This window comes from Cydia fagiglandana, chromosome Z (assembly GCF_963556715.1).
Source record: "Cydia fagiglandana chromosome Z, ilCydFagi1.1, whole genome shotgun sequence".
Lineage (NCBI taxonomy): Eukaryota > Metazoa > Arthropoda > Insecta > Lepidoptera > Tortricidae > Cydia > Cydia fagiglandana.
Genome location: NC_085959.1, coordinates 20,425,074 through 20,448,374, shown reverse-complemented (window position 1 = coordinate 20,448,374; position 23,301 = coordinate 20,425,074). Strand labels below are relative to the sequence as shown.

At 37.0% G+C, this 23,301-nt stretch overlaps 2 protein-coding genes across 2 annotated transcripts; both read right to left on the bottom strand.

Moving 5' to 3' along the window:
- Positions 1-1,313: 1,313 nt before the first annotated feature.
- LOC134678946 (solute carrier family 35 member F6) lies at positions 1,314-17,097 on the bottom strand. The gene is made up of 8 exons (XM_063537700.1): positions 16,932-17,097; positions 16,437-16,584; positions 16,183-16,332; positions 8,994-9,141; positions 4,783-4,947; positions 2,703-2,867; positions 2,080-2,206; positions 1,314-1,523 (listed from the first exon to the last, which is right to left on the bottom strand). The coding sequence occupies exons 2-8, from the start codon at positions 16,581-16,583 to the stop codon at positions 1,322-1,324; spliced, it is 1,104 nt and encodes a 367-aa protein (XP_063393770.1). The 5' UTR covers position 16,584; positions 16,932-17,097; the 3' UTR covers positions 1,314-1,321.
- A 1,722-nt stretch (positions 17,098-18,819) lies between these two features.
- LOC134678383 (protocadherin-like wing polarity protein stan) lies at positions 18,820-23,199 on the bottom strand. Its single transcript, XM_063536936.1, has 4 exons — positions 23,061-23,199; positions 19,748-19,891; positions 19,276-19,401; positions 18,820-18,953 (listed from the first exon to the last, which is right to left on the bottom strand). Exons 1-4 carry the CDS (start codon positions 23,110-23,112, stop codon positions 18,892-18,894), a joined length of 384 nt encoding a protein of 127 aa, XP_063393006.1. The 5' UTR covers positions 23,113-23,199; the 3' UTR covers positions 18,820-18,891.
- Positions 23,200-23,301: the final 102 nt, after the last annotated feature.

The window sequence follows — 23,301 nt, the reverse complement described above, 5'->3', positions numbered from 1 at the left end:
TGAAATACCACCTTTTAGTTATATTTATAGCTTGAAGTGCCAACTTAAAAATAAATCAATATAATCCATATTATAAACTAGATTGTATACAAAATAGCGGTTCACTTAAAGATATGCTCAAATACCAATTCATATGACGATAAAACTACTAAGTCAATAATATCCAATATACTTACGTGAAAACATAATAAAATATGTAAATATGCAGGATGAAAATTAAATAGTGAATGAAAAAAAAATATCTTCGTTATAGACTATGTATAACAATTACGTACCACTATCTATTCGGATCAAGTTCTTTTAATTTCATGTAGGTCTATGTAGTCCAGGAATTTTGATACATAGGGGTCTTTTTTTAGACAATTGAGATTGTGATTCGCGATTTAAAAATCATCCTGTATACATTGCAACTTGGCGAGCATGTTTGTATAAATATTACAATATCGAGAGGGCCAATTATATGTAGCCTACATCCACTTAATCTTATTATACTAGGTGCTCGGAAAGAGCTCCACGGATTGTACCGGTGTTTGCCCAATAATGGTGAGGGTCATTATAGTGTTCACTGACTTATGATTACCTTCAGAGTTTATTTTTTCTATAGTATTATTTCATTGTGACTTAATATTTGGTAATATCAATAGAGTTTCTCGCGAACATCCTGTATATAAATAAGTGATGTTTGCAATCACATTAACAAGACATTTAAACTAGAAAGATTATATAAACTGGAAAGTGGAAAATGCGAACTCGTTGTTATTGCTATTATAACACAACTACAACTGAACTATAATGGAGCTCTACGATTTCGCTCTCTCCTGGCACTGAGAAAGTGAGAACTGAATTTGTAGCCTAAAATAAAAATTTCTTAATAATTCCTGTTACTAGTGATTGCATTGTATTTTTAACACACTATTATACGACGTATACGACTGCTCGTTGCGTCGCCAACAACTCTTTTGCTTTAGTTAGAACATGCGTCTTTGGTCCCATGATTTAAAATTAAAATGTCAGAGTCTAAGACCATCTTATTTCTCTGATTATACTGTTCTGATACTTGGAACTGACATCGGAATATTCGTATTGGTTCGAGGAATATGCATTGAATCACGCGCACAGTTAACTTAAGAATGAGTATACGATATTTGCTGAAAAAATATAAATGTTTAGTACCGTGTTCCCGAAGACGTGACTGATTGGGAACTCTAAAAAATAATTCAACCGACTAATATTATAACGCTTTTGTGAAATCAGGTCTAATAAAAATATAGGTATGCGTTAGTGTGTTATGTTCGGTGGTGCGGGGCGGGGCGGGGCGGGGCTAGGGCTCCTCTTGGTCGTCGTCGTGGTCGGCGGCGGCGCTGGCGGGCGCGGGCGGCGCGGCGGCGGGCGCGCGCCGGCAGCGCGGCACCAGCGCGTTGTACTCCGCCATGCCGTAGATGAGCACGGCGAACCCGAGCAGGTGCGGCCAGTGGAACACCTGCCAGCGCACCGCCAGCGACACCATCCAGATCACCAGCGTCCTGCAACACGACTCAACTGCACTAACACTCCGAAGAGACATGCCTTTTTAACATAAATAAATAATCATACATAATAATATCTTCTTCCTCGCGTTGTTCCGGCATTTTGCCACGGCTCACAGGAGCCTGGGCTCCGCTTGGCAACTAATCCCCAAGAATTGACGTAGGCACTAGGTTTTACGGAAGTGACTGCCATCTGACCTTCCAACCCAGAGGGGAAACTAGGCCTTATTGGAATTAGCCCGGTTTCCTCAGGATGTTTTCCTTCAACGAAAAGCGACTGGTAAATATCAACCGATAGTTCGAACATAAGTTCCGAAAAACTCATTGCTACGAGTAGGGGTTTGAATCTGCGACCTCCGATTGAAAGTCGCACGCTCTTACCGCTAGGCCACCAGCGCTTCACCAGCATCGCCGGCTCCCCTCCTAATCGCGATATTACTCGTAATAAGTTTGCGGTTCCTGAACACTCCATAAATATAGCGTATTATATTTCAATAATTAATAGTGTAAATATGTATTACTGTAATAGCTATGTACATAGCCGAGTGCATACCGAACGGAATCAAGCACCATCCTGGTGGTGGCAGACATTTCTTTCGTCACGCTGATGCCGGCGAAGTTGAAGAAAGCAATCGAAACTATCGTGCCGAGAATCGCCACTAGCAGCACTGGATTATTTCCTGAAATATGCAATTACGGATTTATAATTTGACAAATTAATCTAATTTATTATAAACATTCCTGTAGAAAATATAACATTCAAAAATGGAATCTTAAGCGTTTGAGGTTTTTAAAGCACGAGGGTTAAGCAAACTTTCTTCCCGAGTGAAGCACAACAATTTTCACCACGCCAACACGAATAAAATACTCACTGTAGGTAATCCAAGTGAACGTTATTCAATATTTAACATTCAAAATCACTTTAATGTCAATTCTACTAGCCATCATGACAACTTTCTCATCGAGAGCTGTTACAAGCTGGTGTGATAAAAAAGATTTTGAGCTTATTATGTACTTCGTTTACTCGTATACTACAAATCTTAATTCAGCAGATTGGATTAGGTTGTAAAAGTATAACCACTTATGATTTAGTCGGGAAATGTCATCGTTACAGATCTGCGTCACAACGGATAGATGACTAGTAGGTAGGTACATATATAGTGTAAAGGTGGGTACCTATCTGCACCAGGCCGTCGATGGCGTCCTCGACGGTGCCGCGCGCGTTGTGGCCGAAGTGCGGCGGCGCCGGCGTCCAGTAGAACACCACCAGCAGCGCCGACAGCGTCGAGAACCCGAACACCCCCTCCCACCCCACCGCCTGTAGCGGCGGGATGTTCAACCCTGTTCACAATGTCAATTTATTACTAATCTGACATCAAACACTTCTCACTACAGGACAGTTAATAGCGGTAGAAATATAGGTAGTTTGGCATTGATGCCTACTTTATTCTCTGTTACACTAACCTAATGTTACTTTGCTAGATTATAAGTATAATGAACTATGTACGAAAGCTAATACAGAAAACTTAAGCACGTTACATTTTTAGATATTGAAACAGCGAGCAGTGTTGATTGTAAGTTCGCTAAGAGCCGCAGCAGACGGACTGCAGTCATGCTGCTGGAACTGAATACATACCAAGTGCCCGGTTTTTGTACATTAACCATACAATTTACATTTTTATTACATTCTGTCTAACTATTAGCCCATAGGGGGTTATTGGTTAAGGTAATAGTTTTATCGAGTTCTAAAGTTGTACATTGACAGTTGACAAGCAGCAACATAACGATATGTGGATATGGTTACGGCTAAATAACATATAATAATGAATACGTTGAGCTAAGTGTATGTGCAGAAACAATGTTAAAGATAAGTAAGTTATCAAAGAAAACATGGACGATCTATGACGTAACTAACGTCATAATAGCATAGGTTGGCCATATTTTCTTTAGTGCCAAACAGTTTTTGGAATAATTTTCTTACTTCCAGAGCTACTTCATTTACAAAAAACGTATTAAATATTCTATTTTAGCTATGATACTCAAACGTTTGTTAAAATTATCAATAACTAATATGCCGCAGTAAAAACAGTAAAAACATTATTGGTCCACCCTGTAAGTTAGTAGGTACGCACGTAGTGTGCGGACCTGAATTAAGTAGTAGGTATACAGTGTGGAAAGATAAGTCGGGCCCTGGAGGGAAACTACCTTAAATCCTTAAGCTGGCTCATTTTACTTAAAGGAGACATTCCTTTATTTTTAAAAAGAAACAAAACTGCATGTAGGGAATTTTTTTTTCTTCAATTTGGCTTGTCTAAAAAAATCTTGAGTACTAATTATTAGATTTTATGGATATTTTGTACGACAGACGAGTGTAAGACCTAATGTTTCTTGGAGAAATGTTATCATTAACATTAACTGTATCGACTAGTAGAATAAAATTGCGAGATTTTATTTTTTGGAATTTTTAGTCGGTTCGAGTCCCGGGCGAGGCAAGCGAGTTTTAGAAGATCTTTGAATGCAGTTCTGTTTCTTTTTAAAAATAAAGGAATGTCTCCTTTAAGTAAAATAAGCCAGCTTAAGGATTTAAGGTAGTTTCCCTCCAGGGCCCGACTTATCTTTCCACACTGTATACCTACATAACTCTTAGAAAGTATTTTTGAATTACCTACTTACTCACATTTGCATTGATAACATCAGTTCCAAAGCATCCATGAAATCTATGCATTACATGTATACCTATGTAAACATTGACTATTGTCTTGTTCGGAAACTTTATAAGCTTTGTTAACCGCAAATTCAGGTAGGTAGATACATATTTAAAAAGGGGTTATGAACGGTCACTTTACACTTAACACTGTCAGAGTTTTTCCTAAGATGTGATCCTATTCACAATCAATTTCAATTGAAGTGAAACGGTTAGTAAAAAGTGTCTGCTCGTGAAGGGTCGTGTTTGAACATAACATTTAAGAAAAGTGTCGGCACATAAAAATAAATAAATATTATTGGACATCTTACACAGATCAACCTAGCCCCAAACTAAGCAAAGCTTGTACTATGGGTGCTAGGCGACGATATATATACTTATATAGATAAATACATACTTATATACATAGAAAACACCCATGACTCAGGAACAAATATTAGTGTTCATCACACAAATAAATGCCCTTACTGGGATTTGAACCCAGGACCATTGGCTTCGCAGGCAGGGTCACTACCCACTAGGCCAGACCGGTCGTCATAATGAGCAGCATACCTCTAACGTATTTCTCTTCGTAGACCATCTGGCAGGAGGTGACGACCTGCGCCACGATGATGAGCAGGTCGCCGGTAATGAGGCTGTTGGGCCCCTTGGTCTCGCCGGGCTCGCGGAAGATGGCGTCCGTCGACCCCACGATCACCAGCCCCAGGATCACGCCACCTAACAAGTAGGTACTTACGTTGTATCATATTTGATGGTAGTACTTACTTTAACCTACTTAGACCACATTGTGCATTGAGAGCATCATAAAGAACCTCACAAAGGCTTAAAAATACCCTCAGATCAAATACCCTTAACATACAAAATAATACACATATCAACAATTAGACCAGGTTTTATCTGTATTTATAATTAACAATACAGTACCTACTTACATAAGGTTTTTTCAGATCATTTCAACTACACTAGCATGATTCATTACTTATTTTTGCACTTAATTAGTAAGTACTTCAGTTCCCTTTTATTACATGCTGTCTAAAATTAGAATATAATAGGTAATAGGTATGTACTATTTCATGGTTTTACATTCCACTAATATTTATTGGTATAAAAGTATCTGGAGCTGCGTATTTGCAATTTATGTGGTTACTTGTGGAACGAAATACACATTGTTTTAACACAATAGATGCCTATCACGAGACCATGCGAGGTAATAAGTGATTTATGCTTTAGCATAATCTGCTACACAGCGAATATTATTAACTAGGTACTCACAATACTCACCAATGAGTATTAAAGTAGAGGAAGCAGATTAGGAATGTATCTTAAATACATAAATTACATTTGTTAATTTGCTAAAGTACCTACTGATAAAAGGAGTACGGTGTTGCCAAAGTATTTAATACTGAATTGAACTGAATTATTGACCTAGGTGATTCACAATTTATGAATTAGGACAGTAGATATTCATAATATTGTTTATATATGACCAGACATAGGAATCCGCGGGGCAAATTGTGAATTAAGACTTATGTTTGTGCACTTATGCTACTAATTACAACAAAATAGTTAAAAATTAATTTTTAATTGCCTAATCGTTTTAAAACACCCTAAATTTTGTTGTAATTATTCACAATTTACCCCGCAGATACCTATGTCTGTATATGACTCATTCAATACTTCTGCAATGTTTACGTGCGACTACATTTTAACACGAATATGTTTCCGGTTACATATATGTATTTAAAAGGAGTAGGTATATATTTATCACTGCATAAATCTTTCTAGGTTATACAACTAGCCCGTCATAGCTCCAGTGCATTTTTCGGGAATGTAGGATATTTTCTTTATATATAAAAATATATATCTATCTACTCGTATAATACCTATAAACGAGCAATTCTTGTTTATTTATTTATATGTATATTTATATATACATATATATTTAGGGGATCTCGGAAACGACTCTAACGATTTCGATGAAAATTGCTATATAGGGGTTTTCGGGGGCGATAAATCGCTCTAGCTAGGTCTTATCTCTGGGAAAACGCGCATTTTTGGGTTTTTATATGTTTTCCGAGCAAAGCTCGGTCTCCCAGATATTCTTATTAATATTGCGTAAGAGCATAATTAGGTAGGTACAAGACTTCGATCATATTTGTTTTGAAAACGGACCGTTGTCGTGCCGTTCAAAGTATCGATGCTTGTTTTGAATGTTGCCGGCAGCGTTGCCTTGTCAAGTCTAAACATTCCCAGAGTGCTCACATTTATAAATTATTTCACATTTAGACCATCAATGTAGTTTTCAATACGTGTGGATAACATAACATAAACAAACACCTGGGCTATGCATACATACTTGCTACTGGCAGTGGCATCATACAATTCTGGATTTGGTTTGATGTAGGAGAAATCGTATGTTTTTCGTAATTTATCTTTCAATTGAGCCTCTATAGTGAGACGTAAGCAGGGGTGCGAAACTCCTGACTTCGGTCAAACTCGGCTCCGTTCGGCTCAGCATTGCTCCGAGCAATTATTAGGGTTGGCACCACTTGACTTCCTTTTGCGTACACGGCCACAGATAAGATAATCACTTGATTTTTGACAACCTTAAATAGCCGAAAGGGATAGTGCCATATATTAGAAAGGGACAGCATGATTCGACCCTGAACTGCTGTCAAACTTCGGTTTTGTAGGAAGTTTCCTTTCTGTACGGTAGTACTATTAATTATTCTGTGACGTAAGTTACATATGAATTTAAAGACAGGTGAGGGTAGAAATACCTTATATGGATCTTTGACTAAACTGGAATGATTTTTCATTATTATGAGTTAGATCATAGACATTAAGAGAGGACATATATTATGATATCACACACCCTGTCATGATTATAATATAATATTATACAAATTATATTAATCACTACATTACGTAAGTATATTATCTGTGCCATGTGTGACGAGTCTGAGAGAAACATTACCATTTGTGTGCCTTTATGATTACTGTTACAAAAGCAACTCGGGTTTCTAGAAATGATTCATGTATCTATAATTCAAACAGAAAAAATATTAATACTTATTGTATGTAGTTACACTGACTACCTACAATAATAACTTTACACGGGTGGTGGTTATTTTGAATTAAAAGGATGGGCATAGAAAACCAAGTTATATTTTCTGTTCTCTAATGAAATACGAGTTAACCACGGGCTTCCGTCCCCACAGCACAGGCGATACCTATCGAAAAATCTACCTACTCAAAAACTAGGAACGTAAGCGACATTCGATATTTATACAAAAATTGTAGGGATTTATTTCTTCTGCGTCTATGTTTTCTAAAGCAGAATAGACAAATTAAAACCTATATCTATACACGGCAGCGACATTAGTTATTTACCATAAAAGTTAGGAAAGATTACCTAGTAGTTTAGCATACCTATGCAATACGGCTAGAATCTTTCTTAATTCTAAATAGTTATTGTAAGTTATTGACTGAATTGTAAATTTTATTTTTGTTGACATCTAAAATATTGTAGCTAATTAATTGACTGAATTTGTAACGGCTAGAATCTTTCTTAATTCTAAATAGTTATTGTAAGTTATTGACTGAATTGTAAATTTTATTTTTGTTTACATCTAAAATATTGTAGCTAATTAATTGACTGAATTTGTAAATTTTATCCCTCTTGACATTTTCTCTGTTTGCATGTTTTTTTGTAATTTTTCTGACATGTATATATCTTTCTAGTGTGTAAGTGAATTGGTGTAGTACTGTAAGCTTGCACTTCATTAAATAAATAAATATAAAATATATACACACGTGTATTGTATAACGTTTTACAGTACATAAGACTCTTCAAACTTTCGACAGAGGCACGGAAAGTGCTCATTCCCGCACTAATGCGGGAAAGTAGGCATACATCATACATGCATATTTAAACTTTGAAAATGTCGGTATGGGATGGAAACGACTTACGAATATTTCATATAGTAATATTTTAATTTCATACCAAGTTTAAATCTATTATTTAATAAGTAGATTTAAAAAAATGTTAATGTTTTCCTGCCAAATATTTTATATGGAATTAAGTATAGTTTTAAAAAGTAGGTATAGCATAAGTGATAGGCCTCACTGTGCTTTATGTTTGTCTATTGCAAAACTTAACTAGTGACTTATGTATATACTGTAATAGGACTTTACGATACATGTGCGAAAAATAGGAAACTGAATCGAATAATAATACACAATCAGAATACAAATAAAATACGACGAAAGGGAGTGTTTTGAATCAACACGAGTTGCGAATTACATATTCGCACATGTTTGGTACAACGTTTTACAGTACATAAAGCCCTTTCAATTATCGACATAGTTATATACGTAATGTGCTAACTATCGCACTAGTGTAGTAAAGTAGCACCATATGCACTTTTCGCAAAAGCTTTAAGATTAAAACACCAAATTACGTTTCTGGAAAGTGTTTTGTGTTCCACTCTAGACACTATCAAATGAAGTCGATATTTTGTAATTTGTAATTAAACCAAGTATAAAGTAGGTAAGTAGTTAAAATATACGAAAATTTTTAAACCCTACTCTTTAATGTGAATTCTTAGAGAGCATAAAAATTAGTATATACTTTAAATTATGAATTATGAATCAAAATCAACTATTTTTAGTACATGTATTTCCGTCGTCAAAATAAAAAACTGTAAAGTCTTCAAGTCAAAAAGACTAAGCAGACTTTTAGAATACATATTTAAACATACCTATGCCCGCCCACTCTCTCTTGATGATTTGTTTGTCAAGGAAGATAGTGGAGAATGCTGCCACAAATATTATAACAGACCCTCGAAACATTTGAAAACTGCTAGCGTATGTAAGTGTCAACCCCACATACATGATCGAGGTCCCCACCTGGAAAATTTAAAGATTTTCAGTTTTAAAAACTATATGTTACTAATTTTATTATGGTAATTGGGAATGAGACACTGAAAAATTTCATGCCATATTTACTAGGTTCTTTTACAGTTACACTCAAAGTATTTTTCTTTTTTGTACCTGTTATGAGAATAGATGTAGATGTAATGAGATACAATTCTTATTGTTATGTTGCATTATTTCTTTTATTACAACTTGCTTGAATACTTTCAATCCCAACAAATAACCTTTAATTAAAATGGACTTTACTGTAGAGGTTATTTTGTAATGTAACTGATAAGTTTCTATATTAATAAATTCCAATTCTATTTGCAGAATATCAATGCTTCATCTTAACTGATACCTCTTGTTTATATTCTTAAATAACAGCACATAAGGCACAATGGAGCATTCCATGAAATTGTCTACCGTTGTCCCGTACAAACGCGAAGTTGCTGAAGATTTAAAGGTATAAGAGTTTCCTTTTCTATGACAAATGGTCAAAAATATGCACAGAAAAATAATCGCCTGCTTTAAAAGCCGAGAAAAAAGTCGTATCACAGGAAATAAAATGCGTTTGTACGGGACAGCCCGTGGAATGCTCCAATATACCTATGACCACAGAAGTATAAAATAGAGTATAGTAGAAGATTGATTGATAAATGCGCAGATTTTGTATTGTTATTTCCCATATAACCATTCCAGTCGCAGAATCATCAAAGTGGTAACTAAATGTCAGATGTGTCGTAACAGAGTCCACACAATGTGTCTAGAATTGTTTCGAAACAAAGTGTCGTCGCCGTGTGTACACTTTTCCGTAACAAGGTGTCGACACATTTGTGTGCACTTTGCGTGCGGTTTGCGACTAAATCTGACAGCAAATTTGTGACAGCAAATGTCAATATAAAATACCTCTTGAAAACCAAGGTTAGTCAAACTACTATTAGTGTCTCGTGTGCTCGTAAGTAATTCTAGTAAGTCATCATGGGCGATGCAAATGATAATAATCGACCAAAACCATATAAACACCCAACACCCGTCAACCTTTTACAGAAAAGTTTTTAAAGAAATGCAATAAGCTACTTAGGTCAGCCAACGAATGCTCAAAAAAGTTGTAGAGGGAAATGCTCGGAACACAATTTTTGACTCTGTAACTTGGTTTGGACAAGTTAGGAGGTGAACATATCAAAAGTCCCCGGCCGTAGCCCTTGAGCGGGGGGAAGAGAGGGGGCTTTGAATGTCCCATTTTCCGGTTTTTCGATTATATCTCGGAAACTATGCATCTTAGCGACATGGCCACTTATACAAAATGAAAGTTAATTAAATTTGTTACAAGTTTATTCAGTCAATTTTTTCGATATGTTGAATAGTTTTTGAGATATCCGCTCTTGAAAGTTTATTTAGGGCTCTCAATTTTATCTTGATATATCTACATCAGTGAAGGTGCTAGGCCGTGTATGGTATCGTTTTCCTATAAATCTGGGTTGCTGAATCCATTTAAGGTATCACATTGAAACCATTCCACAACATTAAAAAAATCTTTTTAGGGTTCCGTACCCCAAAAGCAAAAAACGGAATCCTTATAGGATCACTCGTGCGTCTCTATGTCTGTCTGTCTGAATACACAAAATAGTTCTTTACCTATAGATGACAGGAAAACCTATTAGAAATGTGCAGTCAAGCGCGAGTCGGACTTAATGTACGGAACCCTTAATACGCGAGTCCGACTCGCACTTGGTCAGTTTTTTTTAAACTCCTCTTGACGCTTAACCGCTGAACCGATTTCGTTGAAATTTGGTATAGAAATAGTTTGCGTCCCGGAACAGGACATAGGATAGATCTTATAACCAAAATCATCTTTTGAAGGTGTGAAAAGTGGCGTGGAAATTTGTACGGGAAATCAATAACCGCTGAACCGATTTATATTAAATTTGGGATGGTCTACATCTTTGATTTAGTTAAAAATGATAAAAAAAAACATGACTTCAAACCTAAACTTAAACAGTATTAACTTCAAGAAGTCAATTCTGAATTCCCCCCTACACCTCATTTCACACCTTTGAAGGATGATTTTTGAGATAACTTATTATGTCCTGTCTCGGGACTCAAAATATATGTGTACTAAATTTAAATTAAAACTGTTCAGCAGTTTAAGCGTGAAGAGGAGTTTAAAAGAAAGTAAGTTTATATGTTTTTACTTTGGAATGGTGTCAATGTGATACCATAACTAAATTTGGTATTGCGAATTTATACGAAAACGATACCAAACATGGCCTCGTAGCTTTACTGTTGTAGAAGTCAAAATAAAATTGAGAGCCCTAAATTCTTATTACTTGACCAAACTTGTGTAGAAGGAAAAGGAAAAATAAAAGTCTTCTGCAGGAATATAAGACACAAATATAATTTTTTTTTTGCGTTACTATTTCAATTATCAAATATAAACATACCTTGATTATATTATTCTAGTGAGATCCTCACAGATAAACAAAAACAGTTTACTTAAAAAATTACAAGGTCAAAATGTCACGGAACTTGTGACAGTAATACGTGAAAAATAAAAACTTTTATGACAAAAAAATCTGGACACAATTTAAGAAGCATCCCATTGCGTCGAGGAATCATCTGTATTTTTGTTTGTTTCATTACCTCCTCGCTTCTTTTTTTGTCCTTTGTATTCTGTAGCAATTTGTTAGATCTGAAAATAAAGATAACTTGCGTCGTCACGGATGTCGATTTATAGGTTTTAGGGACTGCAGAATTCGAAAACGATGATCATTTTATAATCCAAGATGGCCGCTACGTATTTTGTCATAAAAGTCGTCATGAATATCGTTTTATAGGTTTTAGGAAGTGCCGATTTCGAAAATGATGACCAGTTTGGAATCCAAGATGTGTGCCGTGCACTTTGTCATAAAAGTCGTCATGGATATCGTTTTATAGGCTTTAGGGAGTGCAGAATTCGAAAATGATGACCATTTTGGATTCCAAGATGTCTGCCGTGCACTTTGTCATATAAGCCGTCATAGATGTTGATTTATAGGTGTTAGAAAAAGCAGATTTCGAAAATGATGACCATGACCAACAAAACGACATCCATGTCGACTTTTAACATAGTGCATGGCCGCCATCTTCGATTCCAAAATAGTTATTATTTTCGAAATCTGCGCTCCCTAAAACCTATAAAACGACAGCCATGACGACTTTAATGACATACTGCATGGCCGCCATTTTGGATTCCAAAATGGTCATCATTTTCGAAATCAGGCCCCCTAAAACCTATAAAACGACACCCATGACAACTTTTATGACATAGTGCGTGGCCGCCATTTTGGATTCCAAAATGGCCATCAATTTCGAAATCTGCGTCCCCTAAAACCTACAAAACGACATCCATGACGACTTTTATGACATAGTGCATGGCCGCCATCTTGGAATCCAAAATGGTCATCGTTTTCGAAATCTGCACCCCCTAAAACCTATAAAACGACACCCATGACGACTTTTATGACATAGTGCATGGCCACCATTTTGGAATCCAAAATGGTCATCATTTTCTAAATCTGCGCCCCCCAAAACTTATAAAACGACACCCATGACAACTTTTATGACAGTGCATGGCCGCCATTTTTGAATCGAAAATGGTTATCGTTTTCGAAATCTGCGCCCCCCAAAACCTATAAAACGACACCCATGACAACTTTCATGACATAGTGCATGGCCGCCATTCTGGATTCCAAAATGGTCATCATTTTCAAAAGCGGGGCCCCCTAAAACCTATAAAACGACATCCATGACGACTTTTATAACATAGTGCATAGCCGCCATTTTGGAATCCAAAATGGTCATCGTTTTCGAAATCTGCGCCCCCTAAAACCTATAAAACGACACCCATGACGACTTTTATGACATAGTGCATGGCCACCATTTTGGAATCCAAAATGGTCATCATTTTCTAAATCTGCGCCCCCCAAAACCTATAAAACGACATCCATGACGACTTTTATGACATAGTGCATGGCCGCCATTTTGGAATCGAAAATGGTTATCGTTTTCGAAATCTGCGCCCCCCAAAACCTATAAAACGACACCCATGACGACTTTTATAACATAGTGCATGGCCGCCATTCTGGATTCCAAAATGGTCATCATTTTCTAAATCGGGGCCCCCTAAAACCCATAAAACGACATCCATGACGACTTTTATGACATAGTGCATGGCCGCCATTTTGGAATCGAAAATGGTTATCGTTTTCGAAATCTGCGCCCCCCAAAACCTATAAAACGACACCCATGACGACTTTTATGACATAGTGCATGGCCACCATTTTGGAATCCAAAATGGTCATCATTTTCTAAATTTGCGCCCCCCAAAACCTATAAAAGGACACCCATGACGACTTTTATGACATAGTGCATGGCCGCCATTCTGGATTCCAAAATGGTCATCATTTTCTAAATCGGGGCCCCCTAAAACCCATAAAACGACATCCATGACGACTTTTATGACATAGTGCATGGCCGCCATTTTGGAATCGAAAATGGTTATCGTTTTCGAAATCTGCGCCCCCCAAAACCTATAAAACGACACCCATGACGACTTTTATGACATAGTGCATGGCCACCATTTTGGAATCCAAAATGGTCATCATTTTCTAAATTTGCGCCCCCCAAAACCTATAAAACGACACCCATGACGACTTTTATTACATAGTGCATGGCCGCCATTTTGGAATCGAAAATGGTTATCGTTTTCGAAATCTGCGCCCCCCAAAACCTATAAAACGACACCCATGACGACTTTTATGACATAGTGCATGGCCGCCATTTTGGATTTCAAAATGGTCATCATTTTCTAAATCGGGGCCCCCTAAAACCCATAAAACGACATCCATGACGACTTTTATGACATAGTGCATGGCCGCCATTTTGGAATCGAAAATGGTTATCGTTTTCAAAATCTGCGCCCCCCAAAACCTATAAAACGACACCCATGACGACTTTTATGACATAGTGCATGGCCACCATTTTGGAATCCAAAATGGTCATCATTTTCTAAATTTGCGCCCCCCAAAACCTATAAAACGACACCCATGACGACTTTTATTACATAGTGCATGGCCGCCATTTTGGATTTCAAAATGGTCATCATTTTCTAAATCGGGGCCTCCTAAAACCTATAAAACGACATCCATGACGACTTTTATGACATAGTGCATGGCCGCCATCTTGGAATCCAAAATGGTCATCATTTTTGAAATCTGCGCCTCCTAAAACCTATAAAACGACACCCCTGACGACTTTTATGGCATAGTGCATGGCCGCCATTTTGGATTCCAAAATGGTCATCATTTTCAAATGATTTTCGAAATCGGCACTCCCTAAAACCTATAAATCGACACCCATCTCGACTTTTATGACAAAGTGTTTGGCTACCATCTGCATGCAAGACATTTCTATTATTTTTACGTACAAAAATGGCCCCCTGTCAACTTCCAACCGAGATTTAATCGATAATTTATTCGATTAATGTTCAGATTAATTCAATTTCAATCTATGTCAGGTCGACTAAACTAATCGTGATTAAAATTTGAGGATTAACTTTTTTTATTCCATTAATTAGTCGAATAAACAGTTAATCTATTAAGTCCCATCTCTGACCACGTCATTTTTACACTTTGAGAATATCTGAAAACAAATGAACACAAGGAGCCATTTTGCAAATCCAGGAACTGTGTTATTACTTTTGACAGCGCGTGTCATGTGTCTACACAGAGTCGACACAAAGTCGAAACATTTGCGACTACTTTGTGACTGCAATATTTCTCAGCCTTAAACCATATTTATACATCATAATTAACAAGTTTCGTAGTATGTAAAGCGTTATTTCTGTTATTTAAGTATAGTATACGCATCGAAGTACTAAAAATGCATCAAATAATATATTTATGAACACAAGCACTGAGAAGTAAACAATTTCATTTCCGGCTAAACTAAAACAATGTGGTGGCGCGTTGATTATATTACACTTAGTTTATCAAATCACTCGAGCAGTTTAATTCCCCATAATAATTTAAGTCCTATTGTAATATAAATGCAAACAATATATAATTACGTTTTGTAATCCGTTTTAGAGATGGCGTATTAATGTCACTTATTTTTATTTAACTATTTTTCCATCTGACAGTTTCCATTTGACAGGAACAAAATGAACGAATGAACGAATGATTTTGGCATAAAGTAGTCGCAAACCCGAAACAATGTGTGCACACGGCGACCACACTTTATGTCACTTTGTGTCATGTGTCGACCCTTCCCCATTTCTGGTAACTGTGTCGACACGGCGACGACTCTGCGACTGGAATTGTGACCGAAACAGACGGTGTCGACACAAGATGTGTCTACACCGCGTCGTAACGGCGACTGGAAATGGTTGTATGGGTTGGCCCCAATGTCCAATATTGACCATATTAGTATATTTGATTAGATATTGTATCACATTCTACTAACATGCGTAGTAGATGGTCCCTTATAAAAATGGCTTATTAACTATAAAAATGCATGTTTGGTAGATTTAAATGCCGTAAAATAAGGGCTACAGAGTTGTTTTTCCCTTGGACAATGGTACCATGACACTAGAAAGTTAATTCACCCCACATTCAAAAAGTTGTTACAACAGTATTTATCCACTAGGTATTCAATACTTTATACAAACATACCTACTAAAGTATAGCCTCGTGCCGCCCACCATACAAAATAAATAGCCAAGGAAGTTAGAATCTTGTTGTATTTTCAATTGGGTTGAATTTCATTTGTTCGAAAATTTTACGAGACAAATGAATGCTACCTACTTTGTTTTGAATTAAGGTTGACATTCTATCGAAACTGAGTGTACATCCTAATGTACGTTGGGCGGCACGAGGATAGATAAATCTGGAAATGTGGATGAATACAGTCTTAGAACAGTACAGGAAATATGTAGAAAGCCACTTCAAGTAACACTCAATAATAAAATTACATAAATCTAAAAGTAAAACTCACTAAATCAAACATAGCTGCTGGCATCAAGATGAAGGGATTAAAACTCTGGTTGCCCTGTGTCAGTTGGTGGCCCCCTGTATTCCGGGTCTTAAAATATATCAGTTTGAATACAAGTAAGCACAGCATTTCACCTAGAAACATAGCTGCAGCCTGGAAACACAAAACTTTTGTATGATTGATCAAAATATTTAACAAATAGTCACTGTTATTATTTAAAAAAAATGTTTTTTTTTTATTATTAAAGCATTTCTTACCTGCAAGAAAGGATGCTCAAAAACTCTAACAACACCATCTGATCCCTTTGATTCAACTTTGTCGGCCCACTTAGTGCTCAAAGTGTTGATGGAGCCTGTGACTACCATCATCAGGGCTAGGAACTTCTGGTATCCCGTCCAGGCCATGCTGTAAACCAACTGTCACATTATGTGCATACCCGGACAGTTCATTGTTATATTCACATATTCAAATTCAAGGCCTCTGTCCATTAATCAAATTGAATAACATATAAAGTATTTATTGCGAACACGCATCAATAACACAGATAGTCCTTATTATTACATACTTAGTCACAATCATAATTATAATAAGCCTTCAGTTAATAAAATAATAATATCCAGTCAGACAAACTATGTATTGGTAACAAAAAACAAAGGAATGAGAGTAAATTAACTTCTGTTTTGATTGTGGATATATCGCAGAATTTCATTTTAGGTACTTATAGACAAAATTTGATCGAACAATTTACTTACTTTTATATTAATAAACACGCTGTGATGTAAGGTAATTGTAAACACTAAAAAAATTAGATAACTTTACTCAGCATTTCTATACAAAGGAAAAGTATCATATGTGTTTCTATACACGATAAGGTTAACTCGCAGACTCGCACCGTTCTTTGCGACATAAAAATAGTCAAATGCAATGCAAGTCACAATGCCCCAAGATTTCGTCTTCGATGACGTTGACCATAGATATAAGAATATATACAGATGCCTTCCAAGCGAGCTGTCAGTGGGACCACTTTTTGTTTAGTGTACGATTAACAAAGCGACCCACTTTGCTGTAGCGATGTCGATAAAGTCATATCGATAAACTATCGACATTTCTTGCTATTTTAATTTTACTTCAAAGGTTTAACTATACCTAAAATGAACAAAAACGCTTTTATTCTTTATTGTGGTTATCAGATCACAATTTTATAGTCACGCCCCAGGAGAGAACCAAGGGTAAGTTCAGATATTTAATTAAAATACATAAATACCTACTAAAATAGGTGGTCCGCAATAATTGAAAAATATTTTATTACATCTTAATATATTCATTATCCATTAGCATTTCAATTATGCTTATGTTTAACGAAGATATTGAAGCTTCAATTAATCGCTATTTCGTTCCGCTGTGTAGCGTTTATCGATATATAACATGATTAAAATCGACTTTTTACATCCCTAAAAGAGCACACATATACGTTTTTACGCACACATGCACAACCTGGGTCGCCTAAAAAGGGGCCACTTGGATTTGAAGTCCATCTTGTCAACAGTATGGTTGTCCTTTTTTGACAAACGGCATTTTTAAAAGAGCAGGGAATTTTATGGTATCAAAAGAACCGGTACTGAAGACCCGGTACCGGTACTTCCCGGTTCTCATCATATGACTATTTATTCCCATTTCAATAGTAGTAATGTATTAGTACTTTAGCTCGGGACATTATATAACATTTAATAATGGTGCTATGAAACGGGGGACCCAAATAACCCGATAAATTAACCTAGTAAAGTAGGCATTCGTGAAGGCAGGCCGTGCCGTCATATAGTCATATAGTGTTGAGTGCATCGACTACGCTACGGCCGTGTGGCTCGGCCCAGGCGGAGCCTATGTGTGCCGGTTAATTTCGTAAAATAGGTTGGAACGCCAATTAAGTGTTTGTTTATAATAAAATAAGTCATTTATTAATTCTTATGCAATTATTTATATGAAAATAAGTCATTCATAAAGATTGTACGCTAACAGAAACAATTTCTTAAAAGTAATCAAAAGATGCCTTGAGAACCGGGAAGAACCGGGAATCCCGGTTCCGGCCATGCCCAGAACCGGGAAATGAAATTCTTGGTACCGGGACCGGTACTGCATGCCCTAAGTACGACTATAGTATGGTAGGTATGTGGATGTATGGTATAGTATAGGTATGAGCAAAAAATACATACTTATACTTAATTTATAATGAGTTGGCCATCGCATGGGCAGGCGTGTCTCACTCCGCGATTTCGTCGCTTTGCTACAGGTAGCTAAAAGTACATCCGTTCGGCCCCAATTTTGGGGTTTGCCATAAGCCGCGCGTGGCGCTGTCGCCACCTAGCGGCCATATCTGTGCTGAACCTAACTAGACGCGTTTTGTTAGAGAGTGAGTCTTCTGTACTTAGTACTATTATTTATTCTGTGGCATGGGTTCCTATATTAAAAATAATCCTAATTGAACATAGCGCTTGTCATACATAGTATGAGTAAAGCGTTGTGTGCGATTGCCGAGTCATTAATCATTATTAATTTAGGTATTTGTATTTCAACATCCATAATTGAGGCATGGTCACTGTAATATTTGTTATGAGCATAATAATAATAAAAAAACAGTGTACATACAATTACAAAACTTTTATTTATTTTAAGTACTACACTATAAATATGAAGAATTTAATGTGTGAGCTTATTTTATATGACGACACACTCGTGGGGAAAGACTTGTCCGTAATGCAAACGCGCAGTGGGGCATGCTGGAACAAAACGCAAGAGATTAATAAAATTAGTGCACGACTTCTCTGAATGGAGTAGGGTGGTGTGCGGTTTTCGAATTGGATGCGGATACACAGCAGTGTGATAACTGCGGAAATGGCTCGCTTCTACCTCCATTTCATGGGGAGACGAGACCCCACTTAATTTTTAACTAGTTCACTGTGTCCATACATGGATAGGTAGGTACTAGGTACATTCTGGATAAAAGGGTATATCTTTTCATAAAATACTTTTTATAGAAAAAGTATTTGTTAGAAAAAGGGAGGCAATCATGGATATGCATTGCATCCGAAGTGAACGTACGTTTTTCGCAGTAGTTTCCGTAGAAGCCGGTGCCCTCGCACTTGCAGGCGAAGCCCGGCGCCAGCACGGTCTGCGCGCAGATGCCGCGGCGGCAGGGCCGGCGGTTGCACGCGTTCGAGCCCCGCTCTGTTTACACAAACATCATAACATAGGTGGGCAGGGAGATATTGATTCTTCAAACGGTGATTAGTTCTAAGCTCTCTAGCTAGAGATATGCACATTGAATGGAGGTTTGAAAAAACATGATTTACAAAATATGCCGTGGCCGTCGTATATTTAGAGGTAGGAAATCTTATTCCCCATAGGAAATTGCAAGAATTTTCTGCGATCTTATCATGCTGAAAATGTATAGGTACCTATGCTAACCGTCGGAATATTTGTGGTCACACGTTTGGCTAGGTTACCTACTAGGTTACTATGTATCTGATCTGCTACTGTGGAGTTAGATTTGCATTTTGTTATGGTTTCTTACCATTGAGGTCTTTATTACAATCGGTCAGTGAGTCGTACGGGAGCTCCCTCTTGCAGCCGTAGTAGCACCGGCATTTATTCTCCACGCTGATTGTACATCCATACTTTCTCTGACTCGGATCACATGTCATTGCATACGCTGAAACTAGTCAAACAAAAATGATTGTAGGTACTATAGCTACATAATATAATGGATTTGTTATTTTACAGCAAAAGAGCAAATTCGACGCATTATCGTTGGTACAGTCGCTATTGCGTATCAGAGCGGCCGAGGTGCTCAAAAATATCTGAACACGCACTCCGACGCCTTGACAATAGATGTGTGTTCTTCAGATATTTGTGAGCACCTTGGCCGCTCTGGTGGCGACTGTACATTTATTAAAATTTTGTTAAAATTAAATATTATGTATGTAATTAACTCAATTTATTTCAGGTTTCTAAAAGGCCGAAGATAGGTACCTAGTAGGGGTACCATTAATAACAAAAACTATACAGTTAAGTTTTCGTAGGTAGGTAAGAAGGGGTATGGAGTTCATTTACATTAGAATAAAAGTGGGACGTAATATTATCTGAAATGCCAAGGGCGGATGATAACAACTTATAAAGAGATCAAATGACCAGTATTTTTTTCTGTCGTAGGTAAATGAACTCTACCGGACTATCAATTCGTTGAATTTCGATATATGTACTGTATAATGTGGTAAAGCTACAGGGCACCAGTTGCGCGGCATTGATTTGGAAATCTATTGTATGCACATGCATGCACATAATACATGTTTTGTGAATCAAAAGTGTCCAACATAGGCTGAGGGCCTACCGCGAACCACGTTCGACGTCTTGCCTCTCTGTCGCACTTATAAATACGTACGTAATAAGTGTGACAGGGAGGCAACACGTCAAACGTGGTTCGCGGTAGACCCTCTGGGCTCTGTAAAACGTACATACGCCACACCTACCTACATCATACTCATCACTCATCCTACTGAAGTTCATCTACTTATATAAGAATATAAAATCAACCATCATAAAATTGATAAAATAAAACCTACTAATCGAAGAAAACTACCTATGAGTTTTATCTGAGTAATCTGAGTTCCTTCCAGGGCAACCTGATGTATATAATTCCAAAATCACAAATTAAATGCGTTGGTACCCACAATAGATGACACCGTTTTCATGAAACAGTTGAATAAGTCCAAAATTATAAATTATAATGTTAAGTTAACTATCGGAAATACTTAAGTATGAGCGTTATAGGTACATAATTATAATATAACTTGATAGAACTATAATCCTTCTTATTAAACAGTATCTTTCCTTATCGGAATAGGTGATATCGTCGGGATCAGAGTAAACAAGATCACCTTGTTTGTGAAGAGAAGTTATAAACAACGACCCGTGGTCTACGATCCGTTATAAGGAATTCTTATCCTCATCTGCCATTTAATTCAGACCTCGATAATATCATGTTATATAATACCTCACTGTTAAATGAAAAAACGTAAACCTTATTATAATGACACAAGATCGGTGGACACACAATGGTATTTAGACAAGAGTTAACGTTATATACCTATTAGGGAGCACCTACCTATAGGGACCTACATCTGTTTTACTGTTTATAAATTTCTTATAATGGCTTCCGGGCGATTGCAAATCCGGGTGGATAGTCTATTTAAATATGGCCTACCTCTAATTTAATAATTTTAATTACATATAAACAGTAGGTACATTTGTGTCCTAGCTGTTTTCAATTTAAATCGAAGAATGGTGCATATCTTTAAAAAATTCATTTTTATACTTGGCGTAATTGGATCAAAAGTTTATTAATTAATAAAAGCAATCTCGCCCGCGACAGGCAATCAGATCAAATCTTCCTACGTCAAGAAAATATCATTCACTTCGATCTTTGTATTTTTTTAAAGCTGTAAGCTGCTGTAAGTAATTATATATGGTAGGTATTGGTCTCTTAAGAAAGTGTATATATGTATACGGTATGTTTATGTCATATACGTTAAAATTCAACCACATCTTGATATTCAACTAATATTTGTAGTTAGTATTATGTGAAAAACTGTAAGGTACATTCGGGAAATTTCGACGACGGGAAAATTTTGCAGTTAGCTTATATTTACCAAATTGAAGCACTTTATACGTACTTACCAAGGCATGATGCTTACGGTTGCTATGGTCTACACTAGAAAATACTTCTAGTTTTGTATTAGAGATTACTTATATATTAGAGATTTTCCAAATTACCCCGCTACTTACCACAAATCACCTCAGGGGGCCGATTTTTGAATTTCGACCGCTCGATTTCGTGTATTTCGTTCTAATATATCTCCACTATTCTTCTAATAGAATTGAAAACGAGTCGTCAATACCACTCGATTCCCAATTTGTATCGAACGTATTTCAAAGATTAGCATTTCGCCGCTTTCCACCGATTTTCGAGTGACAAAATCGAGCGCTCGAAATTCTAAAGTCGGCCCCCAGATATCTGTTAACAGATAAACTTAATGTGTGCATATTCGAATAAAAAACCTATACTTATAGGTAGTATTTAGTGAAATCGCGTTGCATAAATAAACCATAAGGACACTCGCTTTAGGTAATAGAGCGTTAAGACGCAGGTATTTGTCAATTAGGTAAGTAGTATGGTAGTTCCTCCTGATTTTACTTATTACCTTACTTACCAACTATTTACAACCACCCTGGATGTAGTTAAGGCCTGTTATTGTGGGGGTTTTGGTTTTCATAGATGAATGAGAAATACGAATGAGAACTTTGATGTTTATGATCCATAAATAATATAAACGCACAAAATAGGAACGAAAATTATTACTTTTACGTTACTTCTATGCTTGGGTACGGAACAAAACGGTGGCCTACCGCGAACCAAGTTCGACGTGTTGCCTCTCTCGCACTTGTAAATTCGTACGTAAGTGTGATAGGAAGGCAACACGTCGGATGTAGTTAGCGGTAGGCCCTCTGCTTAATAAAACATGTGTTTACAAATTTTCGATAAATGTAAAGGTAAACTAAATGACATTAACTACTAATATTTTAAAGACGAATACCGGGTTTGTTATGTATATTCTTAAGGTGGCCACTGACGAGCCTTCCAACAGTCCAAATAGCTTGGCTGCAATCCAAAATCGGTCCGTGAACGTCAAAAACGTACAATGTTTAATATTAGGATGCCGTCCATTTGGATGAATCCATTGTAGCGGCATCCATTTGGAAGGCTCGTCAGTGCCCTGCTTTAAGAATAAGAGAGTATGGCCAGTAAGTATAGTCTACTAGGTACTTACGGCAAAAGCAGGCCAGGAGGAGCCCGAATAGGGCAGCGATAGCCAGGCGCATGTTCGCTGGAGTATACGGGCCGCGACTGCCGCCGGCGGCGATACGCAACTTCCTCCCCAATGTGAACGGCCCCCTATCAGCATATCTAGGGGCCCGCGTAAACTACGACCTCTTTATGTGAGTGCCACTCTTCTTTTGCTTTATTCCATTTATCCAATCTTTATTTTTCAACATACATTATACAGGGCG

Excerpts from the sequence above, each read along its gene's own strand:
- LOC134678946 (XM_063537700.1), bottom strand. The coding sequence starts at position 16,583 with ATGGCCTGGACGGGATACCAGAAGTTCCTAGCCCTGATGATGGTAGTC. Across the intron at positions 9,142-16,182 it reads CAGCAGCTATGTTTGATTTA|GTGGGGACCTCGATCATGTA; the intron begins GTGAGTTTTACT and ends TAAATTTTCCAG. Across the intron at positions 2,207-2,702 it reads CGACGGCCTGGTGCAGATAG|GAAATAATCCAGTGCTGCTA; the intron begins GTACCCACCTTT and ends TGCATATTTCAG.
- LOC134678383 (XM_063536936.1), bottom strand. The coding sequence starts at position 23,112 with ATGCGCCTGGCTATCGCTGCCCTATTCGGGCTCCTCCTGGCCTGCTTT. Across the intron at positions 19,892-23,060 it reads CCTCCTGGCCTGCTTTTGCC|TTTCAGCGTATGCAATGACA; the intron begins GTAAGTACCTAG and ends TTGTTTGACTAG. Across the intron at positions 19,402-19,747 it reads TTGTAATAAAGACCTCAATG|AGCGGGGCTCGAACGCGTGC; the intron begins GTAAGAAACCAT and ends TTGTGTAAACAG.